The sequence below is a fragment of the Prionailurus bengalensis genome, chromosome B2, assembly GCF_016509475.1.
Source record: "Prionailurus bengalensis isolate Pbe53 chromosome B2, Fcat_Pben_1.1_paternal_pri, whole genome shotgun sequence".
Lineage (NCBI taxonomy): Eukaryota > Metazoa > Chordata > Mammalia > Carnivora > Felidae > Prionailurus > Prionailurus bengalensis.
This window is the reverse complement of record NC_057349.1, coordinates 115,634,844-115,653,211: the sequence shown is the minus strand read 5'-3', so window position 1 is coordinate 115,653,211 and position 18,368 is coordinate 115,634,844. Positions and strand designations below refer to the sequence as shown.

General features: G+C 36.6%; 1 protein-coding gene across 10 annotated transcripts in view; it reads left to right on the top strand.

The window, feature by feature from the left end:
- Positions 1-18,368, top strand: part of PTPRK (protein tyrosine phosphatase receptor type K) — a 562,492-nt gene that overhangs the window by 289,574 nt on the left and 254,550 nt on the right. For all 10 annotated transcript variants that reach the window (XM_043592298.1, XM_043592299.1, XM_043592297.1 and 7 more), the window contains exon 6: positions 11,392-11,566. In XM_043592298.1, coding sequence (XP_043448233.1) covers positions 11,392-11,566 — 175 coding nt within the window. The remainder of the gene's footprint in view (positions 1-11,391; positions 11,567-18,368) is intronic.

The window sequence follows — 18,368 nt, the reverse complement described above, 5'->3', positions numbered from 1 at the left end:
TGGTGACAGATTCTTCTGTTTTTTATTGTTGTTCTTGTTATTGTTGTTATTATGAATTCATGGTTTTACCTATTTGATTTCAGTTCATTGTAATTATTACTATTATTATTAGTATTAAGACCCAAAGTATCCCATCTTTGGCCAGTGAGAACCTCTTCAAGTTGGCTCCAGAGTCCTTCTGATATGACTCAGCAATTTTTAGGAGCTTCCTGCTGTCTGATATTATGAGATGGTCCACTGTGATCTTGTACATTTTCTTCTCTAGACTTAGTGCCCTGGTTTGGTTTAGTGAGAAATTGAATTTCAGGACCATGATGTGGATGTGCAAGGATACTCATTTTGTTAGACCTTTTAAGTGAACAGAACTAAGGGAAGATATGTATTTAAAGATAACATACCTATGAGTCTTTTGGATATTTCAAATTTAAGCCTAAAGATTTTCACTTAATGTTGTCTCTATTACAATTTGTCAGTTACAGCTTCTTTTTTCCATGCGAATATTCTCTGTTCTCAATGACACAGGGGAAAAGAGAATTAAAATATTCCACAGTTACTCATTTTATAAAATCTGATGGCATTTTGAATACTTGTATTATATCTCTATTGTTAGCATATAAGTGCATGCTATACTGTCTCATATAACCCTTATTAACTTAGTTCTACAGGTAACTATGTTTTTAATCACCATCAGTCTATATGTCATGTCTTCCCGGTAACTGGTTGTTTGAAAGTCATTTTCTAGTAGGTTCCTCAAGAATAGGTCATGGAATTAATATTCCTTCAGTCCTTGGATATTGATCATATTTTATATGTGCCCTTGATTCCTGTTTTGTTTTGTTTTGTTTTTTGTTTGTTTGTTTGTTTTATGCCCCTGATTTTTAAGTCAGTTTTGCAGGATATGAAATTCTTTGTTCACATTTTCTTTCCTTGAGTAACTTTAATATGTTACTTCATTTTGTTCAGGCATAAAGCCTTGCTATCAAAGTCTGATAATTTATGTTTCCGTATAAATCATCTATCTGCTTTTTCTGGATATTCAAAGGATTCTTTTTCCTATTTTTTTTAAAGATTCTAATTTGATCAGAATACATATTACTGTGAGTCATTCTGAGTTACTATTCTCAAGTAGGTGGTGTGTTTTTTCATTATATATTTTAAAAACATTTTTCTTTTAATTTTCAGAAGGTGCTTTTAAATATTATTTTCGTAGTTTTTTTCCCCTTGCTTCTGTGTGGACTTGTGTTATCTGTATGTTTGATCTTTGCATATCATCAATAGTCACTTTCTCTGAAATCCTTTTTATTCTCTTTATTTTAAATGAAAATCTCCTTTTTTCCCACATTCTGTTTTGCTTAAAACATCATCTGTGTTGATTTTATTTACTCTAGTTAATCTTATTTCTTTTTTTTTTTTTTTAACATTTTTTATTTATTTTTGGGACAGAGAGAGACAGAGCATGAACGGGGGAGGGGCAGAGAGAGAGGGAGACACAGAATCGGAAACAGGCTCCAGGCTCCGAGCCATCAGCCCAGAGCCTGACGCGGGGCTGGAACTCACGGACAGCGAGATCGTGACCTGGCTGAAGTCGGACGCTTAACCGACTGCGCCACCCAGGCGCCCCTAGTTAATCTTATTTCTAAAATGACTTTTTTCTTTCATTTCTAATTTTTCTTGAGTTCTGTCATCTCATTTATGAGTTTTATTAATTTAAATTTATGTTACTCTTTCATATTATAAATAATTTTCTTAATGTTTTAGCATCTTGAAATATTAGGTTGCAGTTGTGATCTGTTTGGGGGCATATTTTTCTGCCTTACTTTCTGAGATTCTGGGGGTAATATTCTTCTCCTTACTCTGTTTTAAATTTATAATAACGTTATGTTGGATTTGACCTTGATGCCTTTTATGTTGTTCACTTTTATGTGAAATATGTTTTCCTGAAATTTTAAAATGAGATGTGGAGTTCAGGAAAACTTTCCTGATTTCAAGAATCCCTCTTATGTTCCTGTGAGTTATGTTTAAAAATATGGCCACTTGCTTTCTGAGATTTCTTGATTTTGTTCTCCTCTCCACTTTGTCTGGATCTTTTCTTTTCTTCCTCTCTCTTGTTGTTTTGTGTTTTTATGTGGCAGTTTCAGAAAGAGTGAAAAATTATCCTGCTTCCACCAACATGCCAGAGTCGCTCAGATATAATAGTTTAATCGTATGGATCTCCTTGCTTTATTCCACTTCCCTCTTCCTGTGATTGGGATAATTTTATAACTATAAACTTGCATGCTTTATATTCTGCGTTCTGTCCAGTGCAATTTGAAGCAACCAGCCAATCCCATTATTTATATTTAGTAGTTTGTCTAAAATGTTCTAAGGTCACAAATACATGGTCATCCAGAACTTTACCTTCTATTTGATTAGGAATTAGGTATTTGATTAGGAATATCTAATGGTAATATTTTACATCTCTTTACTACATCATGCCGTGGACTAACAGTGACTTCCTTACTACTGGCAGTAGAGTTATTTTCTTTCTTTTTTTTTAATGTTATTTATTTATTTTTTAATTTACATCCAAGTTAGTTAGCATATGGTGCTATAATGATTACAGGAGTAGATTCCAGTGATTCATCCCCTAGGTATAACACCGAGTGCTCATCCCAACAAGTGTCTTCCCTAATCCCCCTTATCCATTTAGCCCATCCCCCCACCCACAACCCCCCCCCCAGCAACCTTCAGTTTGTTCTCTGTATTTAAGAGTCTCTTATGTTTTGTTCCCCTTCTTGTTTTTATATTATTTTTGCTTCCCTTCCCTTCTGTTTATCTGTTTTGTGTCTTAAATTCCTCATATGAGTGAAGTCATATGATATTTGTCTTTCTCTGACTAGCTAATTTCACCCAGCATAATACCCTCTAGTTCCGTCCATGTGGTTGCAAATGGCAAGATTTCATTTTTCTTGATTGCCAAGTAATACTCTATTTGTGTGTGTGTGTGTGTGTGTGTGTGTGTGTGCACGCGCATGCACGCACACATTCTCTTTATCTAGAGCCCAAAAGATTCCACCAAACACCTGCTGGAACTGATCCATGAATTCAGCAAAGTCGCAGGATATAAAATAAATGTACAGAAATCAGTTGCATTCCTATACACCAATAATGAAACAACAGAAAGAGAAATCAAGGAATTGATCCCATTTATAATTGCACCAAAAATCATAAAATACCTAAGAATAAACCTAACCAAAGTGGTGAAAAATCTATACACTGAAAACTATAGAAAGCTTATGAAAGAAAGTGAAGAAGACACACATACACACACAAAAAGGAAAAACAGCCCATGTTCCTGGATAGGAAGAACAAATATTGTCAAAATGTCAATACTCCCTGGGAACACCTGAGTGGCTCAGTCAGTTAAGCATCCGACTTCAGCTCAGGTCATGATCTCACAGTTTGTAAGTTTAAGCCTTGCATCAGGCTCCATGCTGATAGCTCAGAGCCTGGAACCTGCTTCAGATTCTATGTCTCCCTCTGTCTCTGTTCCTCCCCTGCTTGCGCTCTGTCTCTCTCTGTCTCTCTGTCTCTCTGTCTGTCTCTCAAAAATAAATAAACATTTAACAAAGTGTCAATACTACCCAAAGCAATCTACATATTCAATGCAATCCCTATCAAAATAATACCAGCATTCTTCACAGAACTAGAATAAACAATCCTAAAATTTGTATGGAACCAGAAGAGACCCTGAATAGCCAAAGCAATCCTGAAAAAGAAAACCAAAGCTGGAGGCATCATGATCGTGAACTTCAAGATGTATTACAAAGCTGTAATCATCAAGACAGTATGGTACAGACAAAAAAACAGACATTCAGATCAATGGAACAGAATAGTGAACCCAGAAATGGACCCACAAACGTATGGCCAACTAATCTTTGGCAGTAGAGTTATTAATGCCTCTAAACCTAACCAGATTTAGGAAAGCAATTCTAGAAAACCAGAACCAAGCCAGATCAGAAAACTCATCCTTAAAAATCTGTTCCTCCAGAAGCATTTCTGGTAACAAATCATCTGTATCAGTCAGCGTCCAAGCATGAAAAGCATACATATATGTGTATACACACACATACACTTTTTTAAAAAAAATCTAAAAAGACTTATTGAAGGGAATTGGTTTGTGTGACTGTGGGGCTGGCTAGGCAAGTCAGAAGTCTGCAGGTCAAACCCTTGGGAAGGGCAGGCTGGACTGTGCTACAGGCGCAAACTGACGTTGGTATTTACAGGTGGAATTACTTCTACTTCAGGGAAATCTCAGCTCTGCTTTTAAAACAGTTCAACTAATTTAATTTAATAATCACCCAGATTATTTGCATAAATCTCCCTTACTCAATGTCTATTGTTTATAGACTTCAATTCCATCTACAAAATACCTTCACAGGGACACCTCAGTTAGTGTTTGACTAAATAACTTGGGACTGTAGCCTAGACAAGCTGACATATCGAAAGACCATCACAGTTACTAAATGTGTTACTCGCTTAGGTATTGTTTTGATTATTATGTTCATAATATTGCTGTTGTCAGGATTTGCAGTTAGAACTTTTGCACAATTATTTCATTAATATTCTCGACATCTGTGTTGAATAGCAGGTATAAATAGATACCCCCATTTTTAGTTAAAAAGGTAGAGATGTGAGAAATAATGAGAAATTGTGGAGCTAATAAATGGTTGTTTCAGATTTAGAACCTGGATGTCATCCTCCACCAGGCATGGTTCAGTCCACTTACTGATCCTCCCTTCTTGTGGTTCCTCATATTGGTCACCTTCTCTGATTGCTGCAAAAATACCAATGCTTTGTAGGTTAAAATTTCCATTTTCTTGTTTAATAACTGAATTTCCATTTTATTAAACTTGGCTAATGATTGATTCTTGGCTAATGATGTGTTACCCCCAGCACATTTTACCCTGCATTTTATCAGAATTATATTTACTTCCTCTCTCTCTTTTTTTCTGTGTCCAGTGTCATTCACCTTGTTCAGCCCTTTCATTGCCAAATAATAAATACTTTGCTAAACTTAGTATTGTCATTTTAGTGTAATTTTCCTAGAAGAACACTATGTTCTTATTAAATGCTTAAGCTATTGAAACTATAATAATTTCTAGTGGATATAAGGCAGTGCTTTTCTCAAGACAATAACATGATTTAATTTTAGAAACATCTAGACTTTTAATTTTTTTTTCAACGTTTATTTATTTTTGGGACAGAGAGAGACAGAGCATGAACGGGGGAGGGGCAGAGAGAGAGGGAGGCACAGAATCGGAAACAGGCTCCAGGCTCTGAGCCATCAGCCCAGAGCCTGACGCGGGGCTCGAACTCACGGAGCGCGAGATCGTGACCTGGCTGAAGTCGGACGCTTAAGCGACTGCGCCACCCAGGCGCCCCACATCTAGACTTTTAAACCCTTAATTTTGTCATAAAAATTTTTTTGTGTTTCTAAAATTCTTGGTTAAATTGTTCAATAATAATAATAATAATAATAAACATGGCTTATGAGAGAGAAAAAACATTCATATGGTAAACAAGTCTGGTGAGGAACCCTCAGTTCCTTGGAATTAATTTGGCTGGATTGTTGTATGATTCACTTTAACCTTACTTAATTACATTGTGCAGATTTACTTTGGGATTAGTTTTGGACAAAAGGCATGTACTGACAAATCATATGCAGTCTACTTAATGTATTCAACAGGAACCTCAATACCAAATGTAGGGAAATAGTCTCTTCATAGTTTCTTCAATTCTAGAAGATGGAGGGCATATATATGATCATGTGCCCAAGAAAGGCAGTGAAAAATAAGTGAAACCATAAACGTAGTCTCATATTTTCTTCTAATCAATAGAATGAAATAATCCCTGTAAGTAGTTTAAGAGACACATTATTTAATTTAAAATTAAGTTGGGTTAATTTTATTCCTCAAGCTTTGAAAAGAAAAGCTGAGACAAACTTTATCATATTTTAACTGTACCGTACTAACTTTTAGCAGTTCAAGCTGAAAGTAATATGAAACCAAGTGCATTATGTCTCTTAACAGGAAGTCCAGAAAGAAGGGGGCTCTAGGAGTTGTTCTTTCCATTTCAGGAACTTGATCAAGAACTTGATTCTGTCTTTCTCCTTGATGTGCCATCCTCCATGTGTCAGCTTTAACCCTCACGTTTGGTTCTCTCACATGGGCAAGTTCCACTCTTCTAGTTTTAAGCATAACATGGAGAATAAGAAAAGAGGACCCGCTGTGTCTTCTCTAGAAGTATGAGAACCTTCCTGGAAGTGACTTGGCCTGTTTCTGGCATATCTCATTGGCCAGTATGAGTACACAGCCATTTTTAGACCTTTCCCTATTAATAGGAATAGGGCGCCCATGATTGTTTTCTACGAGTATGTCTTAAGCTGTAGTATCTTGATGCATAACCCAGAGATCTTATGAAAATGCAGATTTTGATTCAGTAGGTCTAGAGTTATCTTTAGACTTCACACTTGTAACAATTTGACAGGTGATTCTGATGCTACTAGTCTATAGATCACATTTTGAATAGCAAGACATTTGATTAATAACTGGCTGTTATAGGGGGTGATGGTAAGGCTCAGTTGGTTAAGCAGCCGACACTTAACTTCCACTTAGGTCATGATCTCAAAGTTTGTGAGATTGAGCCCCGTGTCAGGCTCTGCACTGACAGTGTGGAGCCTGTTTGGGATTTTCTCTCCCCTCTCTCTCTCTCCCTCTCCCACCCCCTTTCTCAAAATAAATAGATAAACATTAAAAAGTAACCTGGCTATTATAGATGTTGAGAATTAACCAATATTATCACTATACTACTCCATGCCAGGAACTGAATTTGTCAAACACTGCATGCGGCCTGCATGATGAAGCTTACTTAGTTAAATAGAGGAGTAATGGTACTCAGGGACTGTAATGCCTAAGGTTGTTTGGTAAGTGACAGGTCTCAGCAACCTGCACTGGAGACACTGCAAATAAGGCATGACAAGGACAAGAGGAGTGGGGGAGAGAAAAAGGCAAAATGCTAACTTATAATTCTTGGATCATATAATTTTGTGGTTCATTTCTCAGTAGAGTTGGGGATATTTGCAATGGCAAAATCATATAAAAAACTCAAAGCAGGATAAAGAATCTGGAACTGAAGAATATAAAAGCAGAAAACTATGTGCAAACACTGACGCATAAGAAAGAGATTTAACATTACTTCTTATTTCTTCCTTCATAGTGCTGCCCACCCTGCTAAATTGATAGCTTGTACTTGGGCAAAGACCTATTATTCTGGATTATAAGAGAAAAGTTATCGTTACTTTTGACATCTGAAATGTACATGTCATCAATTGCCACTTTTAACTGTAACGCATTACTGGAAGCTGAGTAAATAACGCAATGTCTAGTATAGTAGGTTATATTTCTCATGGTACAATGCATCGATCAAGGCTTTACAACAAATAATCAATTCTTTCGACTGGACCTATAATGTAAATGAAAAAAAAAAGCAGCTTTCGTTTAGTTTAGAGGAAATACTTCTGGATTTTGTGTCATCAAACCTGGTTTTGAGTTTTAAGCCTGCTACTAACAGGCTACGTATCACATTTCTAATCTTTCTGAATCCTGATTTTATGATCTTTAAATGTAAATAACCATCACGTAGGTGGTTTTGAGATAGCAATGACAGAACCAAGGCAATAACATACATAGCATCAGGCACATGGAGGCATTTATTAAATGATTATTGAAGACAAGCCTGAATATTATGATAGTATAATCGTTTAATGAATAGTTATAGTTATTTTAAGGGTAAATAGCATGTATGTCTACTGTAGTCATTAATTATAAAAATAATATGCATCCTATATAAGCATATATATTTTGTAGTTTAGTATATTAATAAACACAAATAGAAACATAATGTAATAAGCTTTGCGTACTCTTGGATCTCCTAAAGCAGGGCCATCAACATCTCTAAGCTGAGGGTTTTTTTGTTTTTTTGTTTTTAATATTTATTTTTGACAGAGATAGAGTGTGAGTGGGGGAGGGGCAGAGAGAGAGGGAGATGCAGAATCCAGAGCAGACTCCAGGCTCTGAGCTGTCAGCACAGAGCCTGATGCAGGGCTCGAACCCATGAATTGTGAAATCATGACCTGAGCCGGAGTCAGATGCTTAAGTGACTGAGCCACCCAGGTGTCCCATGTAAGTTAAGGTATTGTTCAGAAATAGTTTGGCATAACTGATCTCTAGATATCCTTGAGGTTCTGTATTTATGTAACTTTCCCTTATCATTACTTTAAGTCAATGTTTAGTATATTTTGGTTATGATAATATATAAAAGCCTCAGGAGGGCTTACACGATTTTTGTCTTTAAAAATATCAATAAATTTAATTCATTTTAACCAAGAACTCTATCACCTATTAAATAAGATAATATATATGATGGCATAGAAGAAAAAATATATACATAGTAAGAGTTAAAGCCCTACCTTTAACATGATTTCAGTATACAAAGAAGTAAAAGGGTATATATAGAGAGGGGGGTATGTATTAGAAGAGATTCAATTTGAGGCTTTGATGACTGGTTGTAAAGGGTCAAATGAGGTCACATTGAAAATGCAGACAATTTAAGGAATGGGAGAACACATGGTCAGTTGTGCTTGTAGAGGAAACTGTTACAGCACAGGAATGTTTTCAGGTAGTAAAAGCGGCTGTCCGGCATCACTGAGACCCAGGTGAGTTTGGGGATCGCTGAGAATGTTCACAGGACTATGGTTGAGAGGACAATTTTGCCTGGTAGGTAACTGTGATGGGAATGATACGTGGGCATGCTGGGAATGCCAGAAGTTGAGAGGTTGGTGAGTGGAATCGTGGAGGAGTGGTCTGTAAGGGAGGAACTGGATAATGATGGCCTTCCCTGAAGGAGAGTATAGCCATAGGAGAAAAGATGCCCCCCTTTAAGAAAAGTTTGGAGGAAGGTGGTTTCCTGAGATGAATGACAATTAAGATGGAAAGATGAAATAATGATTATTGAGAGGGAAACATTACATGGACTTAGAACATCTTCACAAGAGAAGATGGGCTTTTGAAAGCCATGACATTAAAAGACATGGGTGTGTGTGTGCCCGCACAAGATAATTCAGAGGGCAGAGTGGCCACAGGAATTGGCTGGCCTTGCACAAGAACTGAGAAGTATAAATGGCAGAGAAGAAGGTGGTGGAAGGTTGAGGGCAGTACTGGAGGGTAAGTTAGAGGAAGAAGACTGAGAGCGTATGCAGGTAGAATGAGTGTTAAGCACCTTCCAGTTGGAAAGATCATATCAAGTGATGTGATAGTTGAAAAGGGCAGCCTGAGATTTGCATATGTAATGGATATTTTTTTACATGGTTTGTAGGGAAAGAGAATTTAGACTTGATTTTACGGATTTATATCTTAGGGCTTCTGAATATAAGCTGCATTTTCTCTTCCTTATTATCCAGGGGGATGGTCAGAGATCTTGGTGCAAAAATCATGGAGTAGGTGGGTCTCTCTCTCTCTCACCAAAAAAAAAAAAAAAAAAAAAAAAAAACTGAAGTATTATAATGATCCCTTTACTATTTACTCCTTTAAAAAAATACAAAGTATTTTAATTATAAAAATTACAGAAAACAGTAAGATGGCCACTAATGTATCCACCACTGAATTTAAAAGAAATTGACATTTTGCATTTTCATTTCATATAATTAATTTTTGTTAAGGATTTTTTTTTGAGATTTAAACATGTATACATGTACCTTGAATCAGTGGAATCAGGGAGCTGGTTGTGATTGCCAATTGCTAATTTTTCAGTAATTTTAGGAGCCAAGTGACATTATATTGGTAATTTGAAAGTGACCATAGTGGGAATGTTTACAGAAATTGAGACACAATACAAATCAACACTTTATATTTTTGGTTAAGAACTAGCTATTCAGCATTTTACCAGGATACTGCTGGTCTGAGTTTGCACAGTTAAACTTGTATATTGTATTTTATTGGATGGATATGAAAATTTGGATCTTTCCTATGTTGAAGTATTCCCATATTGAAACAATTCTGAGTTCAACATTCTTATCATATGCAAAAAGATTCAGATGTAGAAATGCAGATGGGGAATTGCTGGGCGCCAAGGTATATACATCCTCAAATTTACTGGATAGTAACATATTATCCTATAAAATGACTGTAGCATTTACATTTCCACTAGTAATTGTAAGGGCTTTATTTCCTGTATCTAGTAGTATGAAATGATGTTTTATTAGTATGAAAGGATACCAGGGATACTTAGCATTTGACCAACAACACATGAAGTTAAGGATCATGACCCTTTCTCGTAGTTACGGCTTTTCTTTGTCCTTTGTGTTATCTTTGACATATAGATATTTTAAAATTTGGGTTGAGGATCTCTTTTCATGGTTATTAGACATATACATTTTCTCTTTTTATAGCCTGTCCATGTCTTGATGGGGTTGTTTGTCTTTTTTCTTATTGAATTGTTGAAGATCTTTACATAACCTGGCTATTTATCTTTTGATGGATTATTTCCACGACAAATATCTTATCACAGTTTGTGGTGTGTTTTTTTCCCCCACTTTATTTATGATGCCTTTTAACATATAGAAGTTATAAATTTTATTATAGTTGAATTTTTCAACCATTTCCTTTATAGTTTACACTTACTGGTCTTGTGTGAGACACCCTGATATCGTAAATATGCTTTTCAGTATTTCATTTTGAAAGTTGACAGATATGCTATTAGCATTTAGGTTCTTTTGATTACTTCTCTTAAACGGTATAAATGGGCTGTCATTAATGCCAAAGAGATAAAGTTTGCAAAGAGTACAGATTTTTGTTTGACTCTAAATTATTCTTCAGTATTTTATTGTCATTCTGTGGTCGATTATACGCTACACTTTTAGCATACTAAGATGCATTGGTCGTGGTCTTGATTTTCTCATGGAGACAAACCTATTATAGCACATGCAATGGAGTGTAAGGGCTAAAAGAAGCTCCCATTGAGCTCCTCCAGAAAAGGAGAGCAGTGAATTATATGCCGTGGGGCTATTAACTGTTCTGTTCATCATACACTCTGAGCTAATAACAATTTTATGGAAAAGAGTTGTAATCTATAATGTCAGTGCTATACTCTTAAAGGATGCCAATATTTATTTCCATGTTTGTTTTTGTTTTGTTTTGGATTGGATTACAATGGTAAAAATTTGTTGGGGCTACATAGACCTTTTCCTCCTAATTTAGGAACAAGAATAACTTATCACATATACTGGTTGCTAAGATGTTTTAGATTTATGGAAATGTTAAGAAACTGTTTTTAAAGCTTGGTTTCTGCTTGCAGAGACGAAACGGAGAAGATATACCAGTGGCCCAGACCAAGAACATCAATCACAGAAGATTTGCTGCTTCCTTTAGATTGCAGGAAGTGACCAAAACTGACCAGGATTTGTATCGCTGTGTAACTCAGTCAGAACGAGGCTCCGGTGTGTCCAATTTTGCTCAACTTATCGTAAGAGGTAAAGTTGCTTTTATTTCATGAAACAGCTTGTCTTTGTTAGAACAAAGGCACCTTGTAGGTATTTTGATTGATTTTTAAACCTGGTGCTCCTTGTCTCAAGTCACCAAAAAGTTATAACATATAAAAATTCTGCTAATGTCTTAAGGGAAAATAAGACTGTTGTATATTTGTTGCACACGGTTTTAAGCAGTGTTTTCTGTAGAAAGGGATCTGTTTTTAAAAGCTCTCATAGGGCTAGCCATATAAAACACTTTATTCCATATTGTCACCATCTAGTTTGCATTTTAATTTTAGACTTGCTTTCTCTGCTTAAAATAGTTGCAGAGATACTACTTTTGCTCTTCCACAGAGCATTGTGGCCATGAGGTCAAGGTTGAGTTCCTATCTCCATGTGGACCTGTAAACTTTAACAGTATCAAAACCCAGTGGTAGGTGTTCACCAATTCTGCTCCCCTAGAGAATCTTAGGAAGTTAGACTTCCTAAGAGGTCCTTCTTAATATCCTTGAATACTAAAGTTACTAGAGGAATTGTAAGGAATATGACGTGTCAGTACGTACCTGTGGTGAATACTGGAGAAACGATACAAGTGCAAAATGTGTATTAAATTCGTTCAAAATTTATTGGGTCCCTGATATATTCCATACATTGTTCTAGGTTGTGCAGATAAAATTGTAAATAAAATACAAAGTCCCTGACCCTGTGGAGTTCAACACTGAGGTATGTTAGGTATACTCTATAGGAAAATACTGGAGATATAGTATCAAGTTATGGTATGTGTTATGAAGAAAAACAAACACTCAAAATGATGGAGATGAATATTTTAGCGAGGGTGATCTGGAAGACCTCTTTAATAGGTGGCAGTTGAGCTGAACCCTTAAAAATGGGTAATCTATTTTCCTATGTGAAAATGTTGATGAAATGCAGCTCTGTTGAATAGACTCCAGCATCAGTCAATAATGACACAAATGTAAATAGTTATAAACCACCTAAGTCTCCTTAAGAAGTTTAGGAGATCCTAACAAGAAAGTCTAACCTTGACTGAGATTTGTCCAAGGCATCAAGCAAGGTCTTTGTGAGCGAGTCTTCTTTGATGGGATCTAAAGGTTGAGAAAAGTTGTCCAGGTGAGGGATGTGGACGTGGGGGCAGGGACAAGAGAAAGCAGTGCCAACAGAAGTGCCAGGCAGAGAACAAGGCACATGTCAAGGCCCAGAGGCTGGAAGCAGAACATGAGATATATCCATATTCAAGTTAATCTGTGTTCAATCCTTGACATCGAATGTCTTTACCTACTTTATTTCAAGATTTACTTGATTTTAATACTTTAACCTTTAATACTTTAGAGAGAAGAAAATTGAAACTCAGACTATTTGATAACTGCCCAGAGCCACAAAAATCTAATAATTGGCTAAACCAAAATTTAACCCTGCATTTCTTGACTCCTGATGCTGGGCTCATTCTTTTCCGCTACAGCTTTATCTTATAATGTTACTAGCCCTTCATAATGCTTTTGTCTTGAGACATCTTACAGCTCATTAAAAAAGTTTACCTTTGTAGATTTGATACGACTTATTTTAAATAAAACTTCTCTCGTGTCTCCAGAGTCAGCTAATAGGCTGTGCTTCAGTTCATGAAGTCACAGCCCCAGCTAACTGAATAATAGGGAAATACGATAATGTTTCAGTGTTCAGTGCTCAGGCAGTGTTCAGGTGGACAGTTTTTATGCTCGTAGATGCTTGTGTGCTCCTCTCCGTTGAGCCTGTTGCAACAGCTTTGTCACCTGAGCCTACTCTGGCAAGCCTGAAGGTGTCCTAGGGTAGCCTCCAGAGTGGTTAGCATGCTATGGCTACAGGAAGGTAGGCGTGCCCTGGAGTCATGCTCACTGTGTCTGCATGCTAGCCTGTGTGCATTGGCTACAGCCACTGAAGGAGCTGGTGGCTTTTAATAGTGCCGTTAGTGACCTTCTGAATACCTTCAAGTTATTTGTGTATGTGTGGTGTTGTGTGTATTTTTAGATAAGCATATATCATTTTGTGAAGAAGTGGTCTTACGGTGTATGCAACAGTTTATAGAAGGCAGAGTTGAAGCTTTTATCCAGGTGCTCCCTTTTGGAGCTATATTTCCTTTTTTTCATAGCTGTTTTATGTCTGTGTATTTTAGAAGAGATTTGTTTTGGCATTACTGGATCTCTCTTGTTTATCTGAATCAAAGAGTAGATTTTATCATTTTATCAAAGCTGGGTTTTCTTTACCTGGCGACAAATGTATTATGGCTGTCCTAGGAGCGTTACTTGTGGAATAAGTATTTCGATATGATTCATAAAAGGAGGATCCTTGGACTTCATAGAAAACTTTGGCCGTTTTTTTTCTTTTTTAAAGAAAGTTCTGCCATTTAATCTATAATTTTGTTTTAGACTTTACATGGGACCTGTTGGATTAAAATACTTTGAATTTTGCTATCCAGAGTCTGCTAACATTTTAGAAACATTTTGATAGTTTTAGCAGTTTTATTTTCTTTTCAACATATTTTCAGTTGTCACGTATCTAATACTTACAAGTGATACTTTGCTTGCTGTTTTATTTGAAAACTAACGTATAGCAATAAGTTTTCTTGTTTGTGCGGATAACCACCGAATAAATATTGTTAACCAAAACACCCGCCCTTTGGGGTCAGCTGTCCTGGTGTTAAAACAGTGCTGAGAATTAACTATGGTGACAGGTCCTGTCTCTCAATGGCAGTTTTAAAACTGACATCCTGTTACTTCGATACAAAAGATGGTAATTTTAAAGGAAATTTTGGGGGCAGTGATATGAATCGTCTTTAATAAGACCTGGCATAGTATTGCCTGTTGTCAAAAATGACCCAAGGGTAAGAGTTTATTAGTGCATTTTCTCCTAAACTGAAAGTGACAGGGCATGCTTAAGGCTCTTTTGCTAGGTACAAATGAAAATTTCACTGCAAAATTCTGGCGTTGAAGAGTATTGATCTCTGTTTTCCCACAGCCAGAAGAAGAAAGAAAAGAAAAGTAAAGAAAAAAAGTATGCTGGAGCAGAATTTACTTTGTCATGACTTTAGCATTGCTTCCAGATCATTTTGAGTAATGATAATGTCTTTAGCTTGTGGAAGCCAGTCTTTATTGACAAAAAGTTTTTACAGAAATGAGATAAAGAGCAGATGTTTTTGCTCAATCTTTCTACAAAATTGAAGTGTAAAAATGTGAACTACAGGTTGAAATGGTGTTTACAAGCTTCAAACTAAAAACACTGACTTTGTAGCCTAAGTTATGTTACAGATTTTCATCCTTTACCTCATTTACCATCTTCTTTCTTCCCCACCTCTCTGAATCAAGGGTCCATTTACATTTCTAAGCAACTGACCCACAAGAAACTTCTGTAAAATTCTCTGTCTGCTCCAACTGATGCTCGATTTCTATTCCTATGTGTTACCCTTTTCTTGTGTTTTTATCTGTGAAACTCATTACCTTTTAAGTTATTTAATGTGAAAAATACAAGGTTTTTGTTTGTCTCTGTTGTTGGTTTGAGTTTTAAAGTTTAGTGCCAACTATCAGCCATCATCAAAATGCTCTGGACTTATTTCACTTAATAATTTTATCTATTCCTACTGAATACTGGTGACCTCTAGCTGTAGCATAAGTAGGGTGGGTGTCGGAATCCAATCTTACTCAGTGAGGTGGACCTGTCAAACAGATTTTGGTGTTTCAAACGATAGGGATCTGGATTGTTGTTGATACTTCCCTCTGTAAGACAATACAAGCTAGTTTAAAAATAAGGATATTTACTGACTTTTGTACCTGGAGGGTATGGATGTAGTTTTCAGGATTGATTCATTTAGTCATGAAAGATCAAAGTTCTTTCCAGTCCTTCCCTCTGCAATCCATAGTTTTGTGTTCTATCCTAAACTAGGGTCTCTCCTCGGGGCCGCAGGATACCAGTACAGCTACACACTTCTTTGATCTCATCCACTTGGGGATAGAGAGGTTACTACCTCCCATAAGTGTCCAAAGTTGTATGGTTGCGTGTGGAGAGAAAACTGGAATGTCCAGTAGAGAACATTTGTACACGGGCTTCCAGAGTATAAGCAGTGTTATTCAGAGAGAGTTATTAAGTCTATGCAGGTAAGATAGGAACTGAGGAAATATGTACAAAGGATGTGCAACTTAATTTTCAAGGACATACAGTTTGGAATTTTGTCATGTGGAAGAAAGCTGTTCTCATAATATGTGGGACAAGTATGGAGTGGGATCATAGCTTATTTGGTGAATGCCAAGCTGTTAATGGAATCACTTGCTCGGTGCCAGTTACTCATCACACAGGTAAAGAAGGAAAGAGGTCCAATCTAATTGCATGTCCATTTGGACTTTCCTTTTTCTCTTTAATAAATTTATTTTTTAAGTATTTTTTAAAATGTTTATTTTTGAGAGAGAGAGTGTGCGCACATGCGCGTACAAGCAATGGAGGGGCAGAGAGAGGGGGGGACACAGAATGTGAAGCAGGCTCCAGGCTTTGAACTGGCAGCTCAGAGCTGGACATGGGGGTTGGAATCCGGGAACCGCGAGATCGTGACCTGATCCGAAGTACAATGCTCTACTGACTGAGCCACCCAGGTGCCCTTCCATTTGGACTTTTCTTTCAAGTTCTGTTCTTACTGAAATCATTTGTAGTTTTTGTTCCATCAGAGCCCATCTAGTTTATCTTTGTTTGCTACAGCATCTACCACACTATTTTTGTGAAGATGATCGATACTTCCCTAACAAGTAATAAATACAATTATTTAGTCCAAGTCACAGGGGTGGGACTGACCCTAAACTAGAAGACAAAGGGGATGGATGAGGAGACATGTGCCGCCTCCCCTACACTTGGTGTGGAGATCTCTGGTATCCGCCAAAGGATGATAGCACCTGGTGTTTTGTAGTGTCTAAATCTGTCTCTCTTCTTCTATGAACTAGTAAGGATGACTTTAAGTTTAGCATGAATTTCTTTCACTTAAACCTAAGTTTCACTTGACCAATATGTTGTATTCTAGTCTTTTTTGTATAGAATATTAAAAATCAGGTCTGAATATTTCATTTTAATATTTGAAGCAAGAACGTTTGGGAAGTGGAAAACACGACATACTCCTACTTTTGTTCGTTGGTAGTTAAAGGAATTTCTGGCTCGAGTCCTTCAGCATGCTGCTTAATACCCCACGCTATTGATTTTTAACTAGTTTTCATAGCACAACTGTCAGACTTTAATGCATTCATAAAAAGATCCTTTTTCTTTATGGTGACTTGAAGATCTCTTTTCTTTGCTTCTGTTGTGAAAACTAGTCACCTTGACAGGAAATTTGGAGTTATCCTGGAGAATTCAGTTTAAACATCTATATTTTATGAAATCTGAACTATAATGAAAGTCTAAGAGCACATGAATTAACAACATACGGCCCCTATACAGTTAGGAAAGCACATACAGTCAGTCAGGGGGTACCAAAATGTCTCAAATTCGGAGTAGGCTCCAAATGTTGTGTGCTTTAAAATGTCACTTTGCTACCCTTGAGTATGATAAAAGAAACATTTGGAGTCTCCTCTCATTCATTGTAGCTACTTGTAATTCAGGTGATTCAATATACAAGACGTCTGGTACATTTTTAAATTCTAAATGAGCAAAAGGATACTAGATGTCCTCATTTTAGACAGTATGTTAGTACAGAAACGCTGTTCCATCCATTTTTGTACACCATTATTTCAAATACCTCTTCCTGTTAATTTCCTCCTCCCCCGGGTTTTCTTAGGCTACTTCATGAAAATGGCAGAGTGCAGCACTGATTTTCCCCATGCGGTTATTTTCGTGTTATTTGTTTTGTTTGTTTCAAAAATAAAAATGCAATCAGAGCTCTTTCCCAGAGGATTTTTGAGTGTATTTTCATAGGTGATTCATGTACAGAGCTCTACATAATGTTTAGCAGTTGAGGTGCTGGTCACTGACTTTTCTAGTGAATCTCTGGGGAGTTTGCTTTTGTTGGAGCTACTTCTTAAGAATTTGAGAAGGATCAAAGAGGAAGCAGAGTAATTTGCATGCCGAATAATTCTCTCTGTGAACTCTAGGGAATTTGATTTCAGAGCACTGTTCCTAGGCCTGTACTTTCCTTGAGAATTTGTGATAAATGTAATTTGGGTCCATTTCTTCCAGAGGACTTCTATTAACTTCAGGAACTAACAGTATCTTTGTAATTTATATTCCCCTCCCTGCTGACTATTTTTCTTTCCCTTACCCCAAACTAAAAAGGAAGCAATGAAGTCAGTTTGCAACTTCATTGGAAAATCAGCTAGCAGCCTTTATTGAGCACTTAAAATGGTTAAGTAATAAGCACCAGGAAATTGGGAAGAAACAGCAGACATGGTCCAGCTCTCTAAAAGCAATTTATAATTTAATTAATTTTATAGGAAAACGTAGAAGTATTGAATATGTTGGCACAGATTTTTGACTTTGATTTTGGTCACATCTCTAATTCTCTAGGAAAAAGTAAGATCCTCGAACAAAAAGAAAATACCATATCTAAGGAGCTATTCCGTTCAAACCCTCTGTTAAGCACTATTTTGATAAATAATGTTGTACTGTGAGAGTCTTATAGAATGTTAATTAAACAGAAGTTCTATAGGTGACAGATTGAAATCAATTAATGAGGCAGAGAGCTAATTCATAGTATTTTTAGCAGTACAGTGAGTAAAGATGGCAATGTAAGGGTTGTGGAGGTATGTCGGACATTACTTCAGGAGTTATAATTCTCTAGTCCTTTCTCCTC